We start from the raw sequence: 25,606 nt of genomic DNA, 5'->3' as shown, positions 1-25,606 counted from the left end.
GCAATCATTATTGTAAAATATTAAGAGGCATGCACCATCCAGCGATAACTTTAAAGGACAACCGAGGTGACATTTGACATGATGAGATAGACATGTATATGTACAGTGCTCAGCACACAAATAACTATGCTGTGTTCATTTTTTTTCTTTCTCTGCCTGAAAAAGTTAAACATCGGGCAAGCAAGTGACAGTTTCTATCAGGTTGGGACCGGGTCGGACTGGGTCAGACTATAGCATAACCCTCACTGACAAGTGATTACAGCCATAAAACACTTTCCTGTCAGTAAATGGCTCCTGAGAGCAGGAAAGAGATAGAAAGGGTCAATAATTCATAGATTTAAGCTCATACTGCAATGAAGGTGTCATTGAGCAGAGACAATGGCACAGTAAAAACTAGATTGAAATATAAAATAAAACTGTGGGATATCTAAAACAGTAAATTTTCTAAAACGAACAATTTTTAGACTGAGGATATTTTCTCATCAGTTTATTTTCACCTCGGATGTCCTTTAAGTTTCTTTATTTATAATCCACAGAGGTAAGGTTGTGTAAGCCAAACCGGCCATCACGTATGGTCCTCTGTGCCCCTGCACCCACTTCTTCTAACCCCAGTTTGATGATCTCGATGAATATCGGTTATGGAGCCTGCTAAAGTTTTATGCTTCCTGTGGTTATGGTGACGGCAGAAGTAAACTTACCTCTTTGGCTCTGTTGGAGCTCAGAGTGCAAACGGAGCGCTGACCAGCCATGGTATTGACCTGAGGAGGTGGGATTATAGCGAACAAAACATGTTGTCCCATATGCAATTAACTTTTTCTCCATAGTTATCTCCAAGGCGATCATTTTCGAATTCTCTTTAAAATAGCTTTTCAGGATTGTAAAATTGAAAAAGTACCCAAAAGTTAGTGAAAAAGTACTATCAAAATTAATTTGAGTATTTTCTTGCTTGCTGGTGGTTCGAAAAGGCATTTTATGACAAGGTGTAAAAATATCACAAAGGAGAAAACTTAGGAGTAAAAGTGAATTGTATAAGCGCCATTGTCTTTTCCTGTGCAAATAACACTTTTAAAGCATACACACATAGACATTCATCTCTCGATAAGCAGTCTCTTACCTTACTTTTTGGTGGAACAGAGTGCTCTGTACACGCAGTAGGCACCCAGTATAAAACGTTTTAACTTATAACTAAAGAAAACATGCAAAGATAAATCATACACAACCATCAGATAATGCAGCTTACTTACAACAGAAAAGAACACAGAATGAATACAGGAAATCACAATACCATAAAGACCATCACCGCATTTTACAGACAGTGACAGCTTGTGGTTGCTTTGTTCTGCTGCAGGTTAAAGAGAACCCGAGGTGGGTTTTACAAATCCTATTAGCACACAGAGGCTGGTTCTGCATATAATGCCCAGCCTCTGTTGCTATATAATCTCCCCCCAGCCCCCCACCCCCCCTCCACGCTATGCTGTGTCCCTCAAAGTAAACCAGTGTCCCCACGCGGGCGGGGGGCGACATAGAGGAGGTGGTGGAGCGGCGGAAAGTGACAGTGTACATATAAACAGCCTGCTGGCGACACGCTGTGTGTCGCTAGCACGGCTGTTTACTTTGGGGACACAGCAGAGCACAGGGGGGCCTGGGGGGAGATAATATAGCAACAGAGGCTGGGAATTATATGCAGAACCAGCCTCTGTGCGCTAATAGGATTTGTAAAACCCACCTCGGGTTCTCTTTAAGTAGAGTGACCAGACGTCCCGGATTGCCCGGGACACGTCCCGGATTCGGGGTCCGCTGTCCCAGGCAGCATGAGGTCCCGGGAAGCGTCCCGCTTTCAGCAGCGGGACGTCCCGGCCTTGGGACTCTGGCCACTCTCTTCTCCTCAATGAACTGGCAGCCATGCCAGTTCATTGCCTGCAGCCCCGCTCCAGCCTCCTCTTCCGGTGTCTGTTTCCGACACCGGCAGGCGAGCAGGGCTACAGCAAGATGGCTGCCGAAGCCCTGTACTGGAGACCTATTTGTGTCTCCAGTACAGGGCTTCGGGCGCCATCTTGCCGTAGCCCTGTCAGCGCGGGAGACTGCAGGAGAAGTAAGACGGTCCCAGGAGCAGCGCGCCAGAGGAGACTTCTGCCAGGTGAGTAAATGCTTTCTTTCCAGGTGAACTTTGCCCGCATTAGGTTTCTTTTCTGGTGAAATGTTTGCCGGCATTGTTTCTGTTCTGGTGAAATGTTTGCCCGCATTGTTTCTTTTCTGGTGAAATGTTTGCCCGCATTAGGTTTCTTTTCTGGTGAAATGTTTGCCCGCATTGTTTCTTTTCTGGTGAAATGTTTGCCCACATTGGGCTTGATTCACAAAGCGGTGCTAACTGTTAGCACGCCTGTGAAAACCCCCTTAGCACGTCTAAACAAGCTTTTCGCGCATAAAACTTTACGCGCGCAAAACTTTATGCGCGTAAAACTTTACGCGCGTACTGCACAGAGCGCAGGGCGCACCGCGCGAAGTGCCCATTAAAGCCTATGGGACTTAGTGCGCGTAAAACTTTGCGCGCGTAAAACTTTGCGCGCGCAAAGTTAGCGCGCGAACTGATTGAGAAATCCGATGCTAACCTACTTAGCACCCTGGTTAGCGCGTCTAAAGACTTTAGACGTGCTAAGTAGGTTAGCACCGCTTTGTGAATCAAGCCCATTGTTTCTTTTGTGGTGAAATGTTTGCCTGCATTGTTTCTTTTCTGGTGAAATGTTTGCCCGCATTGTTTCTTTTCTGGTGAAATGTTTGCCCGCATTGTTTCTTTTCTGGTGAAATGTTTGCCCACATTGTTTCTTTTCTGGTGAAATGTTTGCCCGCATTGTTTCTTTTCTGGTGAAATGTTTGCCCGCAGTGCGTTTCTTTTCTGGTGAAATGTTTGCCCGCAGTGCGTTTCTTTTCTGGTGAAATGTTTGCCCGCATTGTTTCTTTTCTGGTGAAATGTTTGCCCGCATTGCGTTTCTTTTCTGGTGAAATGTTTGCTTGCATTGCGTTTCTTTTGTACCGACATGTTGCCCGCATTGTATTTATTGTCTGGTGAAATGTTTGCCCGCATTGTGTTTATTTTGTACCGACATGTTGCCCGCATTGCGTTTATTTTGTACTGACATGTTTGCCCGCATTGCGTTTATTTTGTACTGACATGTTTGCCCGCATTGCGTTTATTTTGTACTGACATGTTTGCCCGCATTGCGTTTATTGTCTGGTGAAATGTTTGCCCGCATTGCGTTTATTTTGTACCGACATGTTGCCCGCATTGCGTTTATTTTGTACTGACATGTTTGCCCGCATTGCGTTTATTTTGTACTGACATGTTTGCCCGCATTGCGTTTATTTTGTACTGACATGTTTGCCCGCATTGCGTTTATTGTCTGGTGAAATGTTTGCCCGCATTGCGTTTATTTTGTACTGACATGTTGCCCGCATTGCGTTTATTTTGTACTGACATGTTGCCCGCATTGCGTTTATTTTGTACTGACATGTTTGCCCGCATTGCGTTTATTTTGTACTGACATGTTTGCCCGCATTGCATTTATTTTATACTGACATGTTGCCCGCATTGCGGTTATTTTGTGCTGACATGTTGCCTATTGCGTTTATTTTCTGGTGTCCGGGGTAACTGTTACTGCATTTATTATTTAATGGTCATAGATGGCTATGTTTGCTGCTTTGTGTTTACGGTATACTATTAGCATCACACAGTTTCTGCACACCCATGATGCAAAGTCTCGTTTGTCCACATCATGGCGTAAACACTGCTTTCTTATGCCTCGCTGTTACATCATTACGTTAGCTCCGCCCATACAATGTCATGGCCACGCCCATTTTTCGGCGCTGTGCGCTCCTCAGTCCTCCCCACTTTTCACCGCGGCGCGCTGCGCGTGCTGCCCAAACCCCCCCCCCCCACACACACACACCCCTCCCCGTCCCAGGTTGGACCCACAAAAATCTGGTCTCTGGTCACTCTACTTTAAGTAATAATGTTGCTAAACTCAACACTTTTTACATTGATTTTAATCATTTTATACTCCATTGGGCGCCTCCTACTAGAGTTGGGCCGAACGGTTCGCCTGCGAACGGTTCCATGCGAACTTCCGTGGTTCGCGTTCGCGTCCCGCAGGCGAACCTTTGCGGAAGTTCGGTTCGCCCCATAATGCACCATGGAGGGTCAACTATGACCCTCTACATCACAGTCAGCAGGCCCAGTATAGCCAATTAGGCTACACTAGCCCCTGGAGCCACTCCCCCCTACTAAAAGGCAGGCAGCAGCGACCATTACGGTCACTCGTGTGCCTCCATTAGTGAGAGTAGGGCGAGCTGCTGCACACTCTCTCTCATAGGGAAAGATTAGTTAGGCTTAGCTTGTCCCTGGCTGCATACCTGTTCTGTGAACCCACCACTGCATACCTGTTCTGTGAACCCACCACTGCATACCTGTTCTGTGAACCCACCACTGCATACCTGTTCTGTGAACCCACCACTGCATACCTGTTCTGTGAACCCACCACTGCATACCTGTTCTGTGAATCCACCACTGCATACCTGTTCTGTGAACCCACCACTGCATACCTGTTCTGTGAACCCACCACTGCATACCTGTACTGTGAACCCACCACTGCATACCTGCTCTGTGAACCCACCACTGCATACCTGTACTGTGAACCCACCACTGCATACCTGTTCAGTGAACCTGCCACTGCATACCTGTACTGTTCAGTGAACCCACCACTGTATACCTGTTCTGTTCAGTGAACCCGCCACTGCATACCTGTTCTGTTCAGTGAACCCGCCACTGTATACCTGTTCTGTTCAGTGAACCCGCCACTGCATACCTGTTCTGTTCAGTGAACCCGCCACTGTATACCTGTTCTGTTCAGTGAACCCGCCACTGCATACCTGTTCTGTTCAGTGAACCCGCCACTGCATACCTGTTCTGTTCAGTGAACCCGCCACTGCATACCTGTTCTGTTCAGTGAACCTGCCACTGCATACCTGTTCTGTTCAGTGAACCCGGCACTGCATACCTGTTCTGTTCAGTGAACCCGCCACTGTATACCTGTTCTGTTTAGTGAACCCGCCACTGCATACCTGTTCTGTTCAGTGAACAGTTTGGTGTGTCAGTGTGAAGCAGTACCTTAATTACACTACCTGATTGATGTATACACATGCAAGATGTTTTAAAGCACTTTAGGCCTGTCATTTAGCATTCAATATGATTTCTGCCCTTAAAACGCTGCTTTGCGTCAAATCCAGATTTTTCCCGGGGACTTTTGGCGTGTATCCCACTCCGCCATGCCCCCCTCCAGGTGTTAGACCCCTTGAAACATCTTTTTCATCACTTTTGTGGCCAGCATAAATTTTTTTTTTTCAAAGTTCGCATCCCCATTGAAGTCTATTGCGGTTCGCGAACTTTAACGCGAACCGAACCTTCTGCGGAAGTTCGCGAACCCGGTTCGCGAACCTAAAATCGGAGGTTTGGCCCAACTCTACCTCCTACCTCCCTACTTACAATTGCACTACCCTTTGGTGAAGGGCAGAGACAGTACTTTCACCTTTTAGAGAGAGTGACCAACCCATGGAGAGGCCATTCACCAACCTGAGTGCAGGACGGGTGTTCCCCACACAGGCTGAAGGTGGCTGCTGTCTAGCAACCTGGGTTTGTGAGTACCTTGTTTTTTTCTACACAACCTTTTCCAAGTGTCTAAAAATACTACACTAGATTGGGCCCCTGTCCTTCTTTTGTGTGCATTTTTTATCAAGGCCACTTGATCCACCTCCCTACTCTATTTTCATGTTTAGGCCTTGTTCCTACAAAACTTTGCAGGGGTTCCTGGCAAGCTTTTCTGACTTACTGAGGACAGTCTTAAATCCTGTGTAATGTACAGCTGTAGACACACTATGAGCGCTATCTGAGAGCTTTTCTGATCCTCAGAGCTTTCTGAGCGTTTTTTTTTAAAAATGATCCCATTGACTAGCATTAAAATCGCACTATAATCACTGTGATCACAATTTTTTGAAAAATCTCATTCGTGGCAATTTTACAGTGAGAGCTTTATGAGAGTCTATGAGAGCTTTTAAAAAAAATGCTTAGAAAGCTCGGAGGGTTAGAAAAGCTGTCAGAAAGCACTCATTGTGTGTGTACAGCCTAAAAGAGCCAACAAGCTCATTTTACACTTTGGCATTTGGTTTTGAATATATCGCATCCAACGTTCTTGTATTGCACAGCCTGTGCCCGAAATTCACTTTAATTTCTTCTTCCTGAGAGATCCCCTGCTGGAAAAGTGCTCCGAGCCATGGGGATGCTGGGTAGTTTCGTATATCCGGCACCAAGAAGAACATAGTCCAAGGCGCTGATGGTAATGATGGGCAGATAATCAGCGTGGAGACACACTGGAGTATTTCAGGGGTTACCAACGCCTGCTTGTCTGAGATCTGGGAACAACATTGCACGCTGCTGCTGCATTATGTCTACAAAATATTTAGCTACGCTTTAAATTTTTACATTCCTCATTAAAAATTCAGTCAGTAAAATATTTCTCTCATTGCGAGTTATCTTTTCAGAGCCTAGAGGTATAAACAATTAATGGCAGATTTTCAAATATTTATGAGTGGGAGAGTGCGCGCATCGTCGCTCTTACATGCTATTAGAAGATCCTGTTTAATTACAAACTTCCATAAAAAAAATAAAATCCCCCACTAGAAGTGTATATGGTCTAATAAGATTTCCTATTAATTTAAACATATCGCTATTCCCACAACGAAGCACATGCTTTCTTTCTCCGCTTTCATCCGTGCTTAAATATGTAAATAAAATGTCCAAAGTCATTCTTCAAAGAAGACAAAAGACATACTAAAGGCAACCATAAAATTCCCCCCAATTCTCCATAACATTTGCCAGAGGGGGGTGGCAGGCTGCAGCCAAGGCTAGCAGCAGGGAGTCAGGCTGCAGCATGGAGCAGCTCATCTTAAATCCCACACACAGCAAAGCCTGAGCCATCTAGCCCCCCTCCCTCTCTCCCGCTCTCTTGTGTTAGGTACACAGGGCTGCCCCACTTTGCTTATGTGCCTGTCTCCTTTATTGAGCTACAAAGCAGGGGATGATGATGAGAAGAAAGCTATAATCCTTCTTGCCTCGGTCAGTTTTTGTAATAAATAAAGAAATATTCACGACTAATGATCTGTGGATCTGAAACTGACTACAACCAAACTATTTACTAATAACAAAACCTGTATATTGAATCTGGCGGGGTGGTTAACCCAACCTTCACCCTTAGTTTGCTGTTAAGTTTCTACTGTGAAAAGGCCCTGCTTATAAAACATATTCAGCATCGTAAGTCACTAACACATTCATCCCTCAACCATAGAATTATTAGTATCTGGAGTTGTGTGCCTCGTGTGAAATGCTGCTGGCGAAATACTGTGAACTAGCTATACATTGGCCATGTTTATCTTCAATATTATGTACTAAATAATATGATCCTCTGGATCAACAGGGATATGTGAGGGAGCAGGCTGGTGTTGTACTTTGTTTTCTGGTTGAACTCAATGGATGTATGTCTTTTTTCAACCCAAATAACTATGTAACTATGTAACTAGATCACTCTGTACACTGTGTCAGTAGTAGTGATCATTGGAATGAGTAGTTTCGGTTTTGTGAAATTTTGCTTAACTTTCACAATTACGATTGTGAACGTAATTATGATTTTAAGGGTAATCTTGATTTTGCGTAATGTTGCATAATTGCATTGAAGGCATAAGAAAATACATTTTCACATATGAGGAAAACCATTTTTCTACAAAAGCTTGAGTTTGTAGAGTGTTAGGAAGGAGTATCAGCATAGGTTACAGGTGGAAATAATCTGGGGTTAAAGTCAAGTTAGGCAGCCACGTGAAGACTGCAGGAGATGGATCGGGGAACATCCATTGACCCGTGATCTGACGAATGCTCATTCCCTGATCCATGTTCTGCAATGGGCCTAAACAACAAGTACGACACGATTGCGGTACTTTTGCACAGAAGTCTATGTCAATCAGAACATTTGTTCGTGATCAGATCCACCGTGATGGTCTTTAAAGACGAGCAATCGCTGTGGGTGGCTGTGTCATGCAATATCATTTAACAAGGCTTTATTAAACGATGTCACAAAAGATTGCTGTAAAAATCAGGGCGTGGGTACGGGACTTTAGCGTTGAGGAGGACAAACGTTTATCTACAGGGCCAGTTCACACTATGCTGGAGTGGCATCACATCCATATCATACAGATACGCTATATCACTTTGGTGGCCTATGACAATCTTCCTGTACCCACTGCACTCGGAAGTACAACAACAAAACATATGTAAAGTGTTTTTCTCCAATAGGACCCAAAGTGCTTGTCTCAGATCAGTACATATTTGTGGTTTGTAATGTATTACAAGGTGAACAAATTTGTTATCATAAATGCCAGACTAAAAAGGTGGTTTTTGATTTAAAGGGAACCTGAAGATACTGTTAATAAAAAAAGAATTTCACTTACCTGGTGCTTCTTCCAACCCCCTGCAGCCAACCTATGCCTGCGCCACCCTGGAACGATCCTCTGCTCCCCCGCTGCAGCTACGTTTTGTTTTTGGCAACTTGCAAGTCAACAGCCACTGTGCCTGCATGGCCCTGGCCACGAGCGTCCTCGCCCTCACTCTTGCTCACGTCGCAGTTCTGCGCATGCGCAGGAAGAGAATTCTTGTGGTGTGCATGCGCAGGACAGCGACTGCGACATGAGCAAATATGTGCGCGGCCCTGGCAGTGGCAAGTTGCCAAAAACAAAAGTTAGCCTGGCAGGAGACCGGAGGATCGTTCAAGGACGGCGCAGGCACAGGTCGACTGCAGTGCAAGTATCTTTAGGTTTTCTTTAAACAGTTTGGAGCTGTCTTGATTGGGTGTGGCAAGGAGTTCCAAATGGTAGGGGCAACTGTAGCTCCAAAGCTTTTGAGTTGGTTTTAGGGGTGGTCAAGTTATTAAATCCTGTTGATCTGACATTGTGGGAGATGTGACACAGTCCCACTTAGCCCTTCAGGGCCCGTTTCCACTAGCGCAAATTCGCATGCATTTTCTGCATGCAAATTCACATAACCAATACAAGTCAATGATCATGTTTCCACTACCAAAAAAATCTGCACGCAGGGCTGTGCAGAAAAAATCTGCACAGCAGAGCCATCAGAATTCGCACACCGCAAGCATAGTGTGCGATTCGCATGTAATGCAATTAATAGGAAAATTGCATGCGTTTTCGCTATGCAAATATTCCATGCGTATTTACGTACCTAAAATTAATGTAAAAGCACACAGGCACCGACATGGTTAAATTCACATACTTACAAAAATATGCGAAAATGCATGCTTTTTTGCATTAAAATTTGCATACAAACGTGTACTAATTTGCATCCGCATGCAAATTCGTTTATGCATTTTCCACAAGGGAAACGCAACGCACTAGTGGATAATGGAGCCTTAGACATCCAGAGCCTAGATCATATAGAAGTTTGAAAGTTAGTATGATGATTTTTGAAAAGGATTCTCCATTTTATGGGTAGCCAATGGAGAGAGCAAATGATTGGTGTCATGAGACAATGGTGGGGTTGGCCTGTTAACAGCCTTACGGCAGAATTCTGTACCAGCTGCAGGCGGTGCCAGTCTTTATTTGAAATTTCTGCATAGAACGCATTGCAATAGGGAATAGATCCATGCCATTCGGCAACACATCTGCTATGCATGAGAGCCAGGTATGTGTGTATGAGGTAGGTGTATTGCCAGGTATGTGTGTATGAGGTAGGTGTATTACAGTAAGGCAACTGTCAAAGCTGCACATGGTGGAGACAAATGTGTGAATGGGTCCATGCTTTCCTATTGGTAAGAAACCAAGAAGTGAAACAAACTCTCCCAGATGTGGACACAGGCGACAGTAAACCACAAAAGAGGTTCTACCCCCTTTTCTTATTATCCCAAAAGTAAAAAACTGGAGCTGAACTGTGACGGTTTGTTCACACTATGGGATGTAGGCACTATACAGTAGCAGTAACATGTCTGTGCACAAGGACATAGTAATTTTACTGTTACTTCCAACAGGTATGTAGCACTTGTTGCACAATAAGCATGATACATTACCAAGTAACAAACACATTGCCAGGGTACCGCACACGACACAAGTGTCCGTACAAGGATCACTCTTTTCAGCAGATCTATTACTTTGATTGAATTTGCAGGCCAGCCATCACCTGCAACTTGACCAATGTATGAAATGTTGATTGATTTTGGTCAGTTTATCAATAGAGACAGAGATCAAGCAAATTGAAAAATCTCCATTGCCATAAAGTGACACGCTAGCGTTTTATCCAAATGGAAATAATGCTTAGTAAACGTGATGCAATTTCCTGTCCAATTGACAGGAATTGGACCATTATTTCCAACATAACGGGAACAATTTTCCCAAGTTATTATGGGAAAATCAATCCCGTTATCGATGGGAAGCAGTTTAGACATGTGGACACAATACAACTTCCCATCAGGTTACCCAATGATCAAAAAGGAAATTAAATGATGTGTACCCAGTATTAAAGTATATTTCTGCTTAAAGTGAACCTGAAGTGAAAATAAGCTGATGAGATAAACAACTGTATCTATCCCCGACTTCTAAAAATTACCCTTTTACATATTCCACAGTTTTATTTTACACTTAAAAGTAGATTTAATGGTTTATTGTATGTGCTCAATGATACGGTCTTTCAAGTGTCCCAGAGCTAAAGGCCTGTATATGACCATCTGAGCCAACAGTCAGGCATGTGTGCAGCGGCCGCCAACCCCCAGCCTGCAAATGATCCGCCTGACGGATCAACGCCCCCGCACGACAGCCGTTTGCATTGTCTGCACCACCCACTTGAAGTCACGCATGCGCCACTCCATCATCCAACCAACCCCGCATAGCAACAGAATGCATTGTCATCTCCATAGCTGACGAGTGTCTGTACAGGCTGGCCGTCGTCTCCCTAGGGGACTGGGTCCCGATCCCTGACGGGCAACATACAATCAAGAGAACTATTATTACCAAAGACATTCAACCCCATCGAACAATCTTGTTTTCTTGTTCCGAGATCCCTGTATGTACTACCGTGTATGTCAACCCCATGTATTTACTGTGCAGCGCTATGTAATATGTTTGCACTTTATAAATACAATAAATAATACAATCAATCACTACTACCTGATCAATCTCCAGTTGAGGATGGATTCATTTTTTTGCTACATTGGGCTATAGTGGACAGTGACTTTGCAGTTTGCCATTGGAGCTGCACAGTAGTGTAGTGTCTAGCACTCCTGTATCATAGCGCTAAATCCCTGCTTTAACCTGTTCTCGAGCACTGCTAGGTATATTTACGCCCATGTGGACTTCACTTCAGCACCAGGAGCGTAGATATACGTATTTGATAACCTTGTCCATTCCCGTCGTTCCATGATCAATGAATGGGAACAGGTTGTTCCCAAACCCGATCACAGTGCCTGTGATGAATGAAAGCCGGTGTCAGCAAGCTGACGGTTTTCATTAAAAAGTAAAGTAAACACTTACACTTACTACTTCCGTGTACTGTTTACAGTACCCGCCGAATTACTGTTATTATTGTAAATAAATTGTTATTATTGTTATATTATAAAAAAAAAACACAAAATGGAAAAATACACCTTTATTTCCAAATGAAATATTATTGTTATACATGGTACTAGGGACATAATTTAAATGTTGAATTAACCAGGACAAATTGGCAAATAAAACATGTGGGTTTTATCTATCACAGCACGTTTTATTTTAAAATTACTCGTATAATGGCTGAAAACTGAGAAAATGATTTTTTTCTTATTATTCCCTTGAAAATGCATAAAAAATAAAATAATTCTTAGCAAAAAGAACCACCCAAAGAAAGCCTAATTTGTGGCAAATAAAACAATATATAGATCATTTTGATGTGATAAGTATTGATAAAGTTATTGGTGAATGAATGGGAGGAGCATGTTGTGAAAATTCCTCTGGTTCCTGTCGTTGGGAATTGGTTAGGGCCCTTTTCCACTAGCAGTCGCTACGCTAGCGATTGCTGAATCGCAATTCCGGCGATTTCCCGACGTTTGCGGCCGCGATTTTGCTATGCTATGCACTACATAGCAAAATCGCGGCAAATATCGCTCCACCGCGCGTTCACGTCCCTGTCAAAAATGAATCGCAAAATCGCGGCAAATATCGCTCCGCCGCGCGTTCGCGTCCCTGTCAAAAACGAATCGCGGTAGTGCAAATGACCTACCCTGATTCCTATGTTAAAAAGGGCCCGAATCGTAAAGTCGCAAACCGCTAGGGATTTTACAATCGCTACGGTTTGCTTTTTAACATAGGAATCGCGGTAGGTCATTTCAACTACCGCGATTCTTTTTTGACAGGGACGCGAACGTGCGGCGGAGCGATATTTGCCGCGATTTTGCCATGCAGTGCATAGCATTGCAAAATCACGGCCGCAAACGTCGGGAAATCGCCGGAATTGTGATTCAGCAATCGCTAGCGTTCAGCGTGAACGCTAGCGACTGCTAGTGGAAAAGGGCCCTTAAAGTGTACCAGAGCTGAAAATGAAAAAATTTTTATACATACCTGGGGCTTCCTCCAGCACCATCTGCCTGGATCGCTCTTGCGACTTTCCCACACTTCTGTCAGTCGGAGCCAGTCTAGCGTAAGAGAAATGCACTGTTTGTGTATCTCTCCAGCAGTCGCTGGAGAGATACGTAGAGGGTGCACTTCTCCTGCGTAGGCTGGCTCCGATGGCGTCAGTGATGGCACCCGGTTCTCGTAGCCGCGGCCAGCGGAGGACGGCGGCGTGGGAGCGATCCAGGCGGATGGGTCTGGAGGAAGCCCCAGGTATGTAGAAAATCTTTTTCATTATTCATCTCTGGTTCCCTTTAAAGAGCAACCACTGCTCTGCCAATTTAGCCAAGCAACGGACGATTACATTGTCCTTACGCTGACCGTGCTACGTGACATCACACCTGTGCTGCTCTGTCCGACCTCTGCCTCCCCGCATTGACACAGAGCGCGTAGTTAGCCTACAGGCTGACACGCCTCTATACAGTATCGGCTGAGGGATGTCACCTTATGCTGGACATACACGGGTCGACCCGGCGGCTCGATTAGCCTCCGGATCGACTCCCGACGCGTCCCGCTCGTCTCCACGGGCGGCCGGATCGATTCCCACTCGTCCCCGCGGGCGCTCCTTATCTTCCGCTCGATTCCCCGCTATTGTCCGCCCGCTGGGATCGAGTGGGGAATCTATCCGGCGGGTCATCGGACCTGTCGGATATTATCAATCGAGCTCAGCGGATCATTCAGAAACAGTACACATGCGCTACTGTCGCCTGAAAGTCCGCCTGGCAGGAGGGTCTGACGGACCCGTCGTTGGCGGCCGTAGTGTGTGTGTACGCACCTTTAGTTTGTGAGCATGTCTGAGGGACAGATAGTGACTATGTAAATGCTGCGGTAGATACCATTACCATACATATATATATATATATATATGTATATATATATACTATATATATCCTGTATGACCTAAGGAAAGAAAAAATTTGTAATTAACATGGTACACAGCTGGCTAGCTGGGGTGTTCTTGTAGCCTTGGCTGGGCGGTTTGTTTTCTTTCATCTTTTCTTCTAAACCCTCTTTAATGTGGGCTATAAAAGAGGGTGTACATCCTGTGAATAAAAGTGGCCTGTTAGATTGCTAGATAATGAAGATCAACTCTTTGGATTAGTTATGACTACAAATGGGAGGCCATGAACAGCAAAGGTCTAGTGTTTATCCCAGTGATGTGGCTGATAAGTGTTGGGGCAATGATTATGTGACAGATCTGAAACTAGGGTGGGCTCCTTCCCTCTATCTAGATAAGCACTGTCAGCATCCCGTCTTCTTTTCACATGCAAACAGCAGCTCTTTAGAAGCCTGTTTGTTCCTGCACCATCCATAATACTGTGACTATTAGCAAAGAGAAAAAAAACTTCAGCTTTCCCCCTGGAGGGGGTATCAGCAGGAGGAGCCTCGTGTTGGAGACAGCCTTTGTCACTTGATCAGTCTGTCCGGTATGATAATAATAGAGTAAAGTCATTCAATTGCGCTCGGGGTGCTGCTGAGAAACTATAAACTGTGGACTTTGAGAAGATCATCTGTGATAGATGATGCCACCTTCAGAGACTGGGTCAGTAGGGCAATTAAATCGGCTCTCTCAGAAAGTGCCCTGCTGCCTTCCATGCAATACTTTATTCTTTCTGATCTAAGGTGGTTGATGGCATGTCAGCAGAAAAAGCAAGCTGGGGAAAGTTCATCAATGTAGACTTAGAAATTTCGAATTTCTGGAAATTTCTAAGTGATCAGAAAGATAGATAGCTATGTTTACTGAAATCAAATGTCAAATGGAGCTGTTTCTTTTGGGGAACTATCAAATGACCTCTTAAAGGTGCCCATTAACTGTACGATTTTTTTCATCCAATGCAATCTTTCAAAGCTATTTTTACAATCGAAAGTCGAAAGTAATCGGAAGGTAATTATCAATTGTTCCCATAAACGGGTCGATTAGGACATTTTTACTTGTCCAATTAGATCGTAAAATCCAACAATCAGATCGATTACATTTTCTGTTTTAACGACCGTAAAATCATTTTACGGCAATTTTCGCCACGCACTGCGCAGTTTTCTTTACAATTTGATCGTGAAAATTGAATCAAAAGATCACATCTGATGAAATAATTGTACTATTAATGGGCAACTACATGAACCCAGAGTCTGATTTGTTACAATGGGGCAAGAGGAATCTGTGCCCATGGCAGCAGCTAGAATTTTTTGTGTCACGTGAAAGATGGAACGAATAGGTTGCTATGGGTAACATCATTTTTGCCCATTTTCTTTGTTCTCAAACACTTTTTCCAAGAGATCCTTGCAAGATTTGCTTTGATTTTCGTTATTCCCTTATCCAGTGAATAAATCTATACAATGTATGCATGTGGGTACAGTATCATCAGATAAAGCCAATAAATACAAGGGGGGTAAAAAGTAAAATAAAAACTTTCTAAAGTTCAAAGAAAGAGAGGATCATTCAGAAACAATGAGACTTTACAGCCCTTCTGTCTGTGGAAATGGCCATAAACTAGGCTCCTTTTGTCCATCAGCACTAAATAAATACAGAATAGATAGGTTCAAAAGCCAAGTGTTGTGTTTACAAACAGTGGTGACTCCTACCTGCTCCCCCTCACTTCCTACCTGCACTGGAGAGCGATGACTTTGTAGACACTTTGCAAAGTTCCCCAGGGAGGGAGAGGCGGAGGAGGGGAGGAGGAGGAGGGGGAGCAGGGAAAGTGTGGGATTGCAGCTCTGCGCAGGGGTCCTGCCGTTCCGACCCATTGCAAAGTAATCAACGTGTCAGCTTCACCTTTCTTATGCAAAGTGGATGTCGTATGCGAGGCGGATCTCCAACAGGTTTTTTTCTCATCCCGGGACACAGCCTCCAAAACAGCTGCTGTGTCTCCGGAAAGCCGAGAGAGGGAGAGAGGAGGAGTGTCTGATCAGACAGGCACCCACTGCTCGCCAGAGGAAAGAGACAGATCTGCTGTACCCAGCCAGTCCAGAGCTGGACATGTGCGAGGAGGAGGAGAGCCTGTCACCGCTGGGGGGACCACTGCTGGATTAAAGTTACCCGCATCTCCTGCAGCTGGTGCTGCTGCTGGGCATCTCGGTGGAGCAGATCTACAGAGCTGCACGGAGTCACATTTCGGAGGCATGATGCAGTCCTGACTACTGTCTCTTCTATCCCAGCCTGTGAGTATAAGGTGCGGAGATCCTTCTCTTAGCTGCAGGCATGGCTATCACAGCCCAGCTCTACACATCGGCACTGCTTCTGCTTCTTGGACCATGCCTCTGCTCAGGGATCAGCTCCATAGACACTGACCGGACTGGTGAAGGAAGGTGTCAAGCCATAGAAATACCCATGTGTAAGGACATTGGCTATAATATGACCAGGATGCCTAACCTGATGGGACATGAAAACCAGAGGGAGGCAGCCATCCAGCTGCACGAGTTTGCTCCTCTGGTGGAGTACGGCTGTCACAGTCATCTCAAGTTCTTCTTGTGTTCCCTTTATGCTCCCATGTGCACCGAGCAGGTGTCCACCCCTATCCCAGCCTGCAGAGTCATGTGTGAGCAGGCCAGGCTCAAGTGTTCCCCTATTATGGAGCAGTTTAATTTCAAGTGGCCTGATTCGCTGGACTGTAGCAAACTGCCTAACAAAAATGACCCTAATTACCTGTGCATGGAAGCCCCAACTAATGGATCTGATGAAGCTCCCAGGGGGTCCAGTATGCTGCCTCCAATATTTAGACAGCAGAGACCTAGTAGTAGTCATCATGACACTCAGCCTAAGGATATTCCTAACAGAATGACCTGTGAGAACTCTGGAAAGTTTCATCACGTGGAGAAGAGTGCTTCTTGTGCCCCTCTCTGTACGTCTGGAGTTGATGTATACTGGAGCGAGGATGACAAGAAGTTTGCCTTCATCTGGATTGCTATCTGGTCTATACTGTGCTTCTTCTCCAGTGCTTTTACTGTTCTCACTTTCCTCATTGATCCCCAGCGCTTCAAGTACCCCGAGAGGCCTATCATTTTCCTGTCCATGTGCTTTTGTGTGTATTCTGTAGGATATATCATTCGTCTCTTTGCTGGGGCTGATAGTATAGCGTGCGACAGGGACAGCGGGAAACTTTATGTTATCCAAGAGGGCCTGGAAAGCACCGGTTGTACCATAGTATTTCTTATTCTTTATTACTTTGGCATGGCAAGTTCTCTGTGGTGGGTTATTTTGACATTGACATGGTTTTTGGCTGCTGGGAAGAAATGGGGGCATGAAGCTATTGAAGCAAACAGCAGCTATTTCCACCTAGCTGCCTGGGCTATCCCAGCTGTGAAGACCATCATGATTTTGGTGATGAGGAGGGTGGCTGGGGACGAGCTGACAGGCATCTGTTATGTAGGAAGCATGGATGTCAATGCCTTGACAGGCTTTGTGCTTATTCCCTTAGCATGCTACCTCATCATAGGAACTTCATTTATCCTGTCTGGGTTTGTGGCCCTCTTCCATATCAGGAGAGTGATGAAAACAGGAGGGGAGAACACTGACAAGCTGGAGAAACTAATGGTCAGGATTGGGGTCTTCTCTGTGTTGTACACTGTTCCTGCCACTTGTGTCATTGCTTGCTACTTCTATGAGCGGCTAAATATGGACTACTGGAAAATCTTAGCCACGCAAGATAAGTGTAAGATGAATGCTCAGACTAAAACCTTAGACTGCACCATGGCGAACTCTATCCCAGCTGTAGAAATTTTCATGGTGAAAATATTTATGTTGTTAGTGGTGGGCATCACTAGCGGAATGTGGATATGGACTTCTAAAACCCTACAATCTTGGCAGAATGTGTTCAGCAAGAGATTAAAGAAAAGGAGCAGGCGAAAACCTGCCAGCGTCATCACAAGTACAGGAATCTACAAAAAAACTCAACACCCTCAAAAGATTCACCATGGAAAGTATGAATCGGCCTTACAGCCTCCAACTTGTGTATGATGTGGGGGACAATGGACTGCTTATTATAAAATGCACACACTAGCAAACCCAACTCTGAACTTGTTATCTTAGTCAGTAAAGTACAGCAAGTCAAGGTAAAACAATAACTTAGTCAAAAAAAATGTAAAAAGTAATTAAGGTTTACTTATCCTGTGGATAAATAGCTTTGTCAGGCTAAAGGGACTTATGTTTGTTGCCCTGTTACATTACCTGTTTATTTGGTCAGATGTATAATCCTGATTAGACTCAATCTGAATAGTTTTGCCTGTGATTGTCCAGAAAATAAGGGAGTAAGTTATTGGGCATTTCTATAACCTTTATCTCTAAAGTTTAGTAAGGTTACAGTGGATCTGGGTTGCTTAAAGGAAACTTGAGATGGCAGAAATTAAAAAAAATATACATACCTGGGGCCTCCTTCAGCCCCCTTCAGACTGATCGCTCCCTCTCCATTCTCCTCCGCTGCCTGTAGCCTCCGCAATCTGTCCTGGTAACTTTGCTAGTCGGTATCTACTGCCCATGCGTGGCCCTGCTGTGCTCCTGTGCTTCCTGGGGGAGTTCTGTCTGCACAATACTATTGCGCAGGCGTAGAATGCTCCCGGCTACGTGAGTGCAACATGGGAGTGCATGCGGCCAGATTGCGCATGCGCTGACTGACTGGGTTACCGGGATAGATTGCGGAAACTACAGGAGGGGAGAGCGAGGGTCCGATTAGCCTGAAGGGGGCTGGAGGAAGTCCTAGGTATGTATCATTTTTTTAAATGTCTGCTATCTCAGGTACACTTTAATGTCTGCTTAAACTGATTTAACATTCGATAACTGAGTCCAGTTATTGAAAAGCACTTGCACCCATTGAGATTCTGATAAATTTTGTTCATAGATGGGATAATCTCTGCGTTGAGGAAAGATCTGAGGTTCATGCTCAAGTCAATCTTGGTGTACATGACTCTGCAGCAACTTTTTTTTTTTCTTCTCTTGATTAGAAAACTTATTTTCTTGACAAGTGTGTAGTGAAAATGATCTTTCTCTTTTCTTCATGTCCAAGAGGATGATCCATAATCGATCTGAAAGGCTTTCAGGCAGGCTTGAAAATCTATGTGAGGGATATTGAGAGCTTTCATCACACAGAAGCCTTCATTATCACTCTTGTTAACCCTTACACCGTTTGATTACCACTAGCAGTGGTCTGATTGGTTACATCTCTCACCATCATGTATAGTTGACCTACCATGTTTGAAAAGTACTGTTTTACTGAAATGTTTGCTTATGCAGAGTCTAGGTTACTGTTCTCCAGATCTGCCCCAATGATTATAATTGGAATCATCATTAACCCTTTCATGCGATTATGACCTTCTGATCTCTATGGCGGTCCAAGACCAACTAAAGTTCTGAAGCTACAACAGCAGTGTTTGGGTCTGTGACTGGGAAATAATGTGCAATATTTATTTTTTTTCCTCCCACTACTTAGAATGAAAGACACATTATGTTTCTGCAAACAGAAGGCAACAAAAGCTTTCTTGACAAAAGAAATGAGAGGTCCATCCTTCGGAAGCCTTTTAGTCCTACCCTGTGGCTTTTTAATGGAAATCAAGCCAAATGTTATACACGTTGGGACTGTTCAGTTAAAAAAAGGAGATGGATCAATTCAAAGGGCTTATTGACTCTTTCTATTGTGAAACAAATTCTAGCCATGAATAGATCAAAAAGCACTAGATGCTGCAAAGGGAAACTTTGTATGTTGTGTTGCTCTGTGCTGTGCGGAATAGGCACAGCTTTTTTTTCTTTTTTGTACATATATATATAGTATATATATTTGTAATATACAATTATTTTTCATGTTTTACTATTTTATTAAAAAATAAAATAATGTTCTTTTGTTTGAGAAGTGTTTAAACTTTTCTAGTTCACATTCTGTTGCAGTGTTGGGGACTGGTGTTGGATGGTTTTGATGGACGTGTAGACTGTTTATGCTATTGCAGAGAACCCAGGGTGGAAGACATATGGAGGCTGACATATTTTTTTTCCCCTTTCATACAATACCAGTTGCCTGGCAGTCCTGATAATCTTTCTGGTTAGTAGTGTCTGAATCACACGCCTGAAACCAGCATGCAGCTAATCTTGTCAGCATTTGTCAGAAACATCTGATCTGCATGCTTGTTCAGGGTCTATGGCTAAAAGTATTAGGGCTCGTTTCCACTAGTGCGTTGTGTAATCGCGGCGAATCACCGCAGGTGAAATTGCATGCGGGTGCGATTCCGCATGCGTTTTTTGCCACAATTTCACATGCGGATTTGCATAGGTTAGGGTAATGCAATTTTAACCATGTCACTGCCTGTCTGAATTAACATGGGTACCTATGCGAAATCGCATGCGAATTCATGTCAAAAAACGCATGGGGAAAATGCATGCGATTTCCCTATTCAATACATTGCGTGCGATTCGCCTGCATTCCACACGCAAGCGAATTCTGAGGGCTCTGCCGTGCAGAAAAATCCTGCACAGAAAAACGCACAGCAAAACTGACAAGTGGAAACAGGCCCATCCACTTGTATTGGCTGTGCGAATCCGCATGCGGACAACGCATGTGGATTCGCGATAGTGGAAACGGGCCCTTAGAGGCTGAGGGTCAGCAGGACAGCCAGACAATGTGCATTGTTTAAAGTGGACCTGAACTCAGAACTTCCTCTCTGCTCTGAAATATGAGCAACAGCATAATTATCTTTTAAGAAAACATGTCTTAATACACCAATACAAATCTGCAGTCTGTCTACTTCCTACTTTCATGGAAGCAGACATATTGTTAACATCCTGTGTTTACCAGTTAGCTGCTCTGCCATGGCAGTCAGCTGACACAGCTGAGTGATGAGATTAAAACTGATGGTGATTAGTCACAGATGAGGGGGATTAGACAGGCTAAACTCTCTAAATAGAGGGTGCATTTCTCTCTGTTCTTCTTCTGTCCTGTGCAAGAGTTCAGGTCCACTTTAAAAGGAAATACATATTTCAGCCTCCATATGTTTCTCACCTCGGGTTCCCTTAAATTGCTGTATGTACAAATATAGAAGCCCAGACTTGCTATGGTGTTCTCATTGCTGGACTGCACTTCATCCTATTTATTTAAAATGTAGATAGATAATGTAAATACCTTCATGTGGTCAGGAGCACCAAGTCAATTTAAAATGGGTTTGGATATAGATGAGGAACAAATTCTGTCCATAGTAAAAGCTCAGTTGACACAAGTAGGATGAGCTTAATCATTTTAGAAGCTGCAGTTACTAAACATACATGGTGATATCTAAACATGGTGATATCGTTAATGAGAAAACATAAGGTTTTTTTTTTTATTTTTTAAAGTCTTAACGTGATTGGTTGCTTTTTGTAATTACAGTTTCAGTGAACTCTCATAAAACGTCCACGCCTTAGCAAATGATCTAATTGATGTTAGTCATCTCATTCTATCAGTATAGGAGTTTCTATTAGCATTTGAAAACTATTGAGCATCAAGGGGGTTAAAAGGTGACTCAAGGATTTTCTCCTGTTGCAGTCCAAAATGACATCCAATACAAAGGGGCCTGAGAAGACAGTACCTAATAACACATGACATGGATAGGCTTTTAAATGCTTTATCTCTTTCTATATTATATCAGCTTTCAAAGTCTGCAGATCATAAACCTGAGATTTGGATGACTTTCCAAACTGTGAAGTCTCTTCAAAGGGTATCTCCAGTGTATTACACAAAGATGAATAATCTGTTCTGTGGTGTGGAACACAACAATTAGCTTTCAAAAGAAACACTGTGTCATTTAAAGAGCAGGAGGAAAAAAAAAACCCTGGAATCACTTTGACCTGCTACTGAATGTTTCTGGCAGCGGATTGGTAACATTCTCCCTCTTCTCGGTAGCAAGGGAAATACTATCAACGCCCTTTAATTGCATAACCTACCTTATTACACTTTGTGTATTCTGTAGCTTATCCATTAAAGGACATTATGCATTCCATTACAGGAAAAATTTAAATGGAAAAGAGTATATTTTTTGTAAAGCTGATGCATATAGTTATTTCTATTAATATGATTTTTCAAAATTGCCATTAAAGGCTGCACTGGCTAAGTCCAGATGTTAAAGTTACTAACATGGACTTCAACATTTTCCCATAGAGGGCGACGTACATAAGCTGAGTAATCCTGATGCTAAACTATGTGGGTAGTTGGACGTTGAATGCATATGAACATACATGCTTGGCTCAGACAAGCTGGAGCGTTTATTTCTGTCAAGGTGGGAGGCAGGAGAGGCAGAAGATGTCCCTGCCATGTTGTAATACAATGGCAATCCTAGAAACACATTCCAGCTGATCACTGGGATGCGCCCAGATGCTGGGGAGGATGAAAAAGGTGCATGACTGATGCCCAGTAAGAGAGTGAACAGCCATATTACTTGAAGCCGTGGAATAGCAATATGTGATGTAGAGGCTGTGACCACACCAGGGCCTCTGGACCTGAGTGTCCCAAATAGGCATACAGGCAAAAATGGTGCTGGGAAATTTGTGCGCAAGGCAACGTTTAAAAACAGCTCACCTGCTCCTGCAACAGTCCAGGCAGCGTTAACTACTATTCCCCCTTCATTCTGCCATGGACTCTGGGAATAACGTAATTTGGTACATCTATTGTTGGTGGCAGAATTACGCTGTTTTTATAGTAATTTGGGCTCCATTTTTTGATGGCACCAAAACTACTATAGAGCGCTGCTATAACGGTAAATTACATTATGGCCTATGGCGATGCATGGTGCGCCCAAATTTCCCTGTACCATTTTGCGCTGTCTTGCCCAATGGGGCTCTCCTCCAGTTCCTGCACTAGTTCTCTAGTGGTGTAGTGGTAATAATGATCACCTCTGTGTGTGCTCTGGATAGCGGTAATCATTACCAGACCATTCCTTTTCCTTTGCTTATGCTTGTGTTACTGGTGGTCTGTCTCATACAATTATACTTACAGTGTAGAGGAGCACCCACTGTAAAATATGCACAGGCATCCATGACTGTGTAGCTATGCCACTAAACTGAACATCACCTTACATCTGGTTCTTTTAAGTAAACCTGACACAAAGGAAATAATTGGCTTCTTCCAGCCCCAAGTAGTGTGTTAGGTCCCTCTGTGTCCTCTGTTGTTCCGCCCTGTTAATGTCTGCAACCCGATTTAAGTCGCAGGCTACTGCTCATGCGCGGTCCTGGTCGAAAGCTTCCTCAGTCACACTCCCATGACCAGGAGCGTTTTGCTCATGTGCAGTTACAAGTATTACTTAACTGCACATGTGCTAAACACTACCAGGGGGTTGGCAGGACAGTACATGCACAGTCGGGTTGCAGACTTTAATGGGGACAGCTTAAAGAAGGGGCAGTGGGAGAACACAGAGAGACTTTACAGACTACGTGGGGCTGGAAGAAGCCCTAGGTAAGTAAAGGTCAACTTTTTCCTTTGGCATAGATTTTATTTAAAGGATACTGAAATGTGACACAATGAGATAGACATGTGTATGTACAGTGCCTAGCACACAAATAACTGCTGTGTTCCTTTTTTTCTTTCCCTGAAAGAGTTAAATATCAGGTATGTAGGTGGCTGACTCAGACAGGAAGTGACTACAGTGTGACCCTCACTGCTAAGATTTTTCCCTTTTTATCTCTTTCTTGCTCTCAGAAGCCATTTTCTGCTAGGAAAGTGTTTAATTGTTGGAATTTCTTATTAGTGAGGGTCACACTGTAGTCAATTCCTGTCTAAATCAGGACTGAGTCAGCCACCTGTCAGTTCGGGTATCCTTTAACCACTTAAAGGAGTTATCAGGGAAAATAATAAAAATAAGCTTTACTCACCTGGGGCTTTCTCCAGCCCCTTGCAGACGACTGTCCCATGCTGTCACCTTCGCTCCCAGCCGCTGTCCCGCTCTCGACGCTCGGGATTCAGGCTGACCGCGGGGTCGTCCTTACTGCGGGTGCACAAAGCGCCGCTGTCAATTACGGCCACGTGGGCCGCGACGAACTGCAGCCCACGTTGCCCCCTTAAGGACCATAGACTGCTGGTACAAGAAAGGCCAAACACCGACGAATCGCCACACATACCTGCCGCAATCGATGTCACCGCAGCACGTCGGGATCCTGGGCCACCCACTCTGCTGTCTCTATGACGGCAGAGTTCCAGCGAGCTGTTCAGGAGCCGCTTTCATTAGCTCCTGACCCTGTCTTTCAATGTAAGCCAATGGGAGTTGCTTACATTGAAAGACAGGGCCAGGAGCCAATGTAATCTGCTCCTGACCCGTTCACAGGGCTCTGCAGTCATAGAGACAGGCAGAGCAAGTGAGCTGCAGCAAAACACGTCGGAATTCAGCAGCGGGAGTGACTGAAACGGTGGATGCGCACAGCGGCGACTGATTGAAATCTACGCCCTGCCAGCCAGGTAGCCACCAAAACAGGGCGTAGATTTCAATCAGCTTGGTTAAAGCTAAAATTAAACCAGAACTATGATAAAATATTGAAAACAACCTTGAAACCTTTCTGCACAGTTAATTGTGAAGACCCAAAACTACCAGAACTTTTTACAATATATGAAAACTGGCTCAAGTCCATTGCTGATGGAGAATGCCTTGGTTTACATCTCTGAGATGTGACTGCTTGTAGGAAGTCATTCAGAAGCTATGTTTAAGACCTCTCCATACCGTATTTAGGAAACTTAATGAACCGACAATATCTATGTGCTCTGAGGAGAAAATCTTTATAATTATGTCATTTTAAAAAGGAAGACTTTAAACATAGTAATTACAGGGATTCTGCTGTGAGCTGGGCTGTTTTCTGTGACTTGACAAGTATTCCTTTAAAGGTTCAAACCATCTGAAGGACAATAGAAATTATTGTTCGAAGACCAAATACACAAGTAGATGCTTTCTTTTATGACCACATCTGCCATCAGGTTCCCAGACATTCAATAAGATATCAGATGAAAAAAAAATATAATTATCTGTCTTTTAATCTGGTATGGTATTGGTACTTCAGTGATAAATAATGTTGGCTCTAATTATGTTCATTAGTTGTATTTGAAAACTGTTACAAAACTCTACAATCTGAGCGATTCATCATTTCCAATTGCCGCAGTAATCAGTCAGAAACGAGCAATCTTGCCCATTAATGGCTGAATTCACACTAACCAATCGATGAAATTGATGGGATCGATTTCATTAATCTGATCAAATTGGTTAGTGGGAATTCTGTCATTTATGGGTATGACCCATCATTTCCAATCGATTGCCACAGTGATGATCGGAAACGATCGATCAGTCACGGGATTGTATCGGTAATGGGCACCTTTAACAGAAACATGAGAGCACCTAATACCGGTACTTTGTGAGTGGTTTGTGAGATCTTGTTTATTACCTTATTATTACATGTACCTGAAGGGAGAACCAGCGTCCCAAATGGGTACTTAAAGTACCTCAGCAGAGGGATGACTATGGATAACCTAGAGGCTTCCCTGTCCCCCTCACTCCCACCAATCTAACATTGGGACACCTTGAACCTCAACACTGGCTTTGTTGAGGGGGAGCACGCAGGTGCGCTTATTTTCTATGAATGAGCACCACCTCCCAAGGATGCCTCACACCTGCACAGTAGCACCAAGACGATTGACCTTTTTCTGCTCCAAGCGCAGTTGCTGGTTGTCCTGCCCAGTGCAGCCGCGCTCATTCACAGATGGTAGTGTGGCCATGAACCTCCAGAGGGTCCCAATGCTGGGTCGGTGGTCTGGTGGGTTCAGAGGCTTCCCTCTCCCAAGGTAAGTATGTCACTTTTTACAGGTTTAAAGCCCATAACCACAACAATTTTTCGGGAACGATTTTTCATGAGAAGCATTTTTTCTTAGATACCGCGCAACAACGTTTAACGAAA

At 44.1% G+C, this 25,606-nt stretch overlaps 1 protein-coding gene across 1 annotated transcript; it reads left to right on the top strand.

The window, feature by feature from the left end:
- The first annotated feature begins 15,494 nt into the window (after positions 1-15,494).
- FZD10 (frizzled class receptor 10) lies at positions 15,495-19,568 on the top strand. The gene has a single exon (XM_068243679.1). It carries the CDS (start codon positions 15,932-15,934, stop codon positions 17,684-17,686), a length of 1,755 nt encoding a protein of 584 aa, XP_068099780.1. The 5' UTR covers positions 15,495-15,931; the 3' UTR covers positions 17,687-19,568.
- Positions 19,569-25,606: the final 6,038 nt, after the last annotated feature.

The sequence above is a fragment of the Hyperolius riggenbachi genome, chromosome 1, assembly GCF_040937935.1.
Source record: "Hyperolius riggenbachi isolate aHypRig1 chromosome 1, aHypRig1.pri, whole genome shotgun sequence".
Classification (NCBI taxonomy): domain Eukaryota; kingdom Metazoa; phylum Chordata; class Amphibia; order Anura; family Hyperoliidae; genus Hyperolius; species Hyperolius riggenbachi.
This window is presented reverse-complemented; position numbering and strand designations above follow the sequence as displayed.

What these genes read in the sequence shown, in the direction of transcription:
- FZD10 (XM_068243679.1), top strand. Translation starts at nt 15,932, where the DNA reads ATGGCTATCACAGCCCAGCTCTACACATCGGCACTGCTTCTGCTTCTT.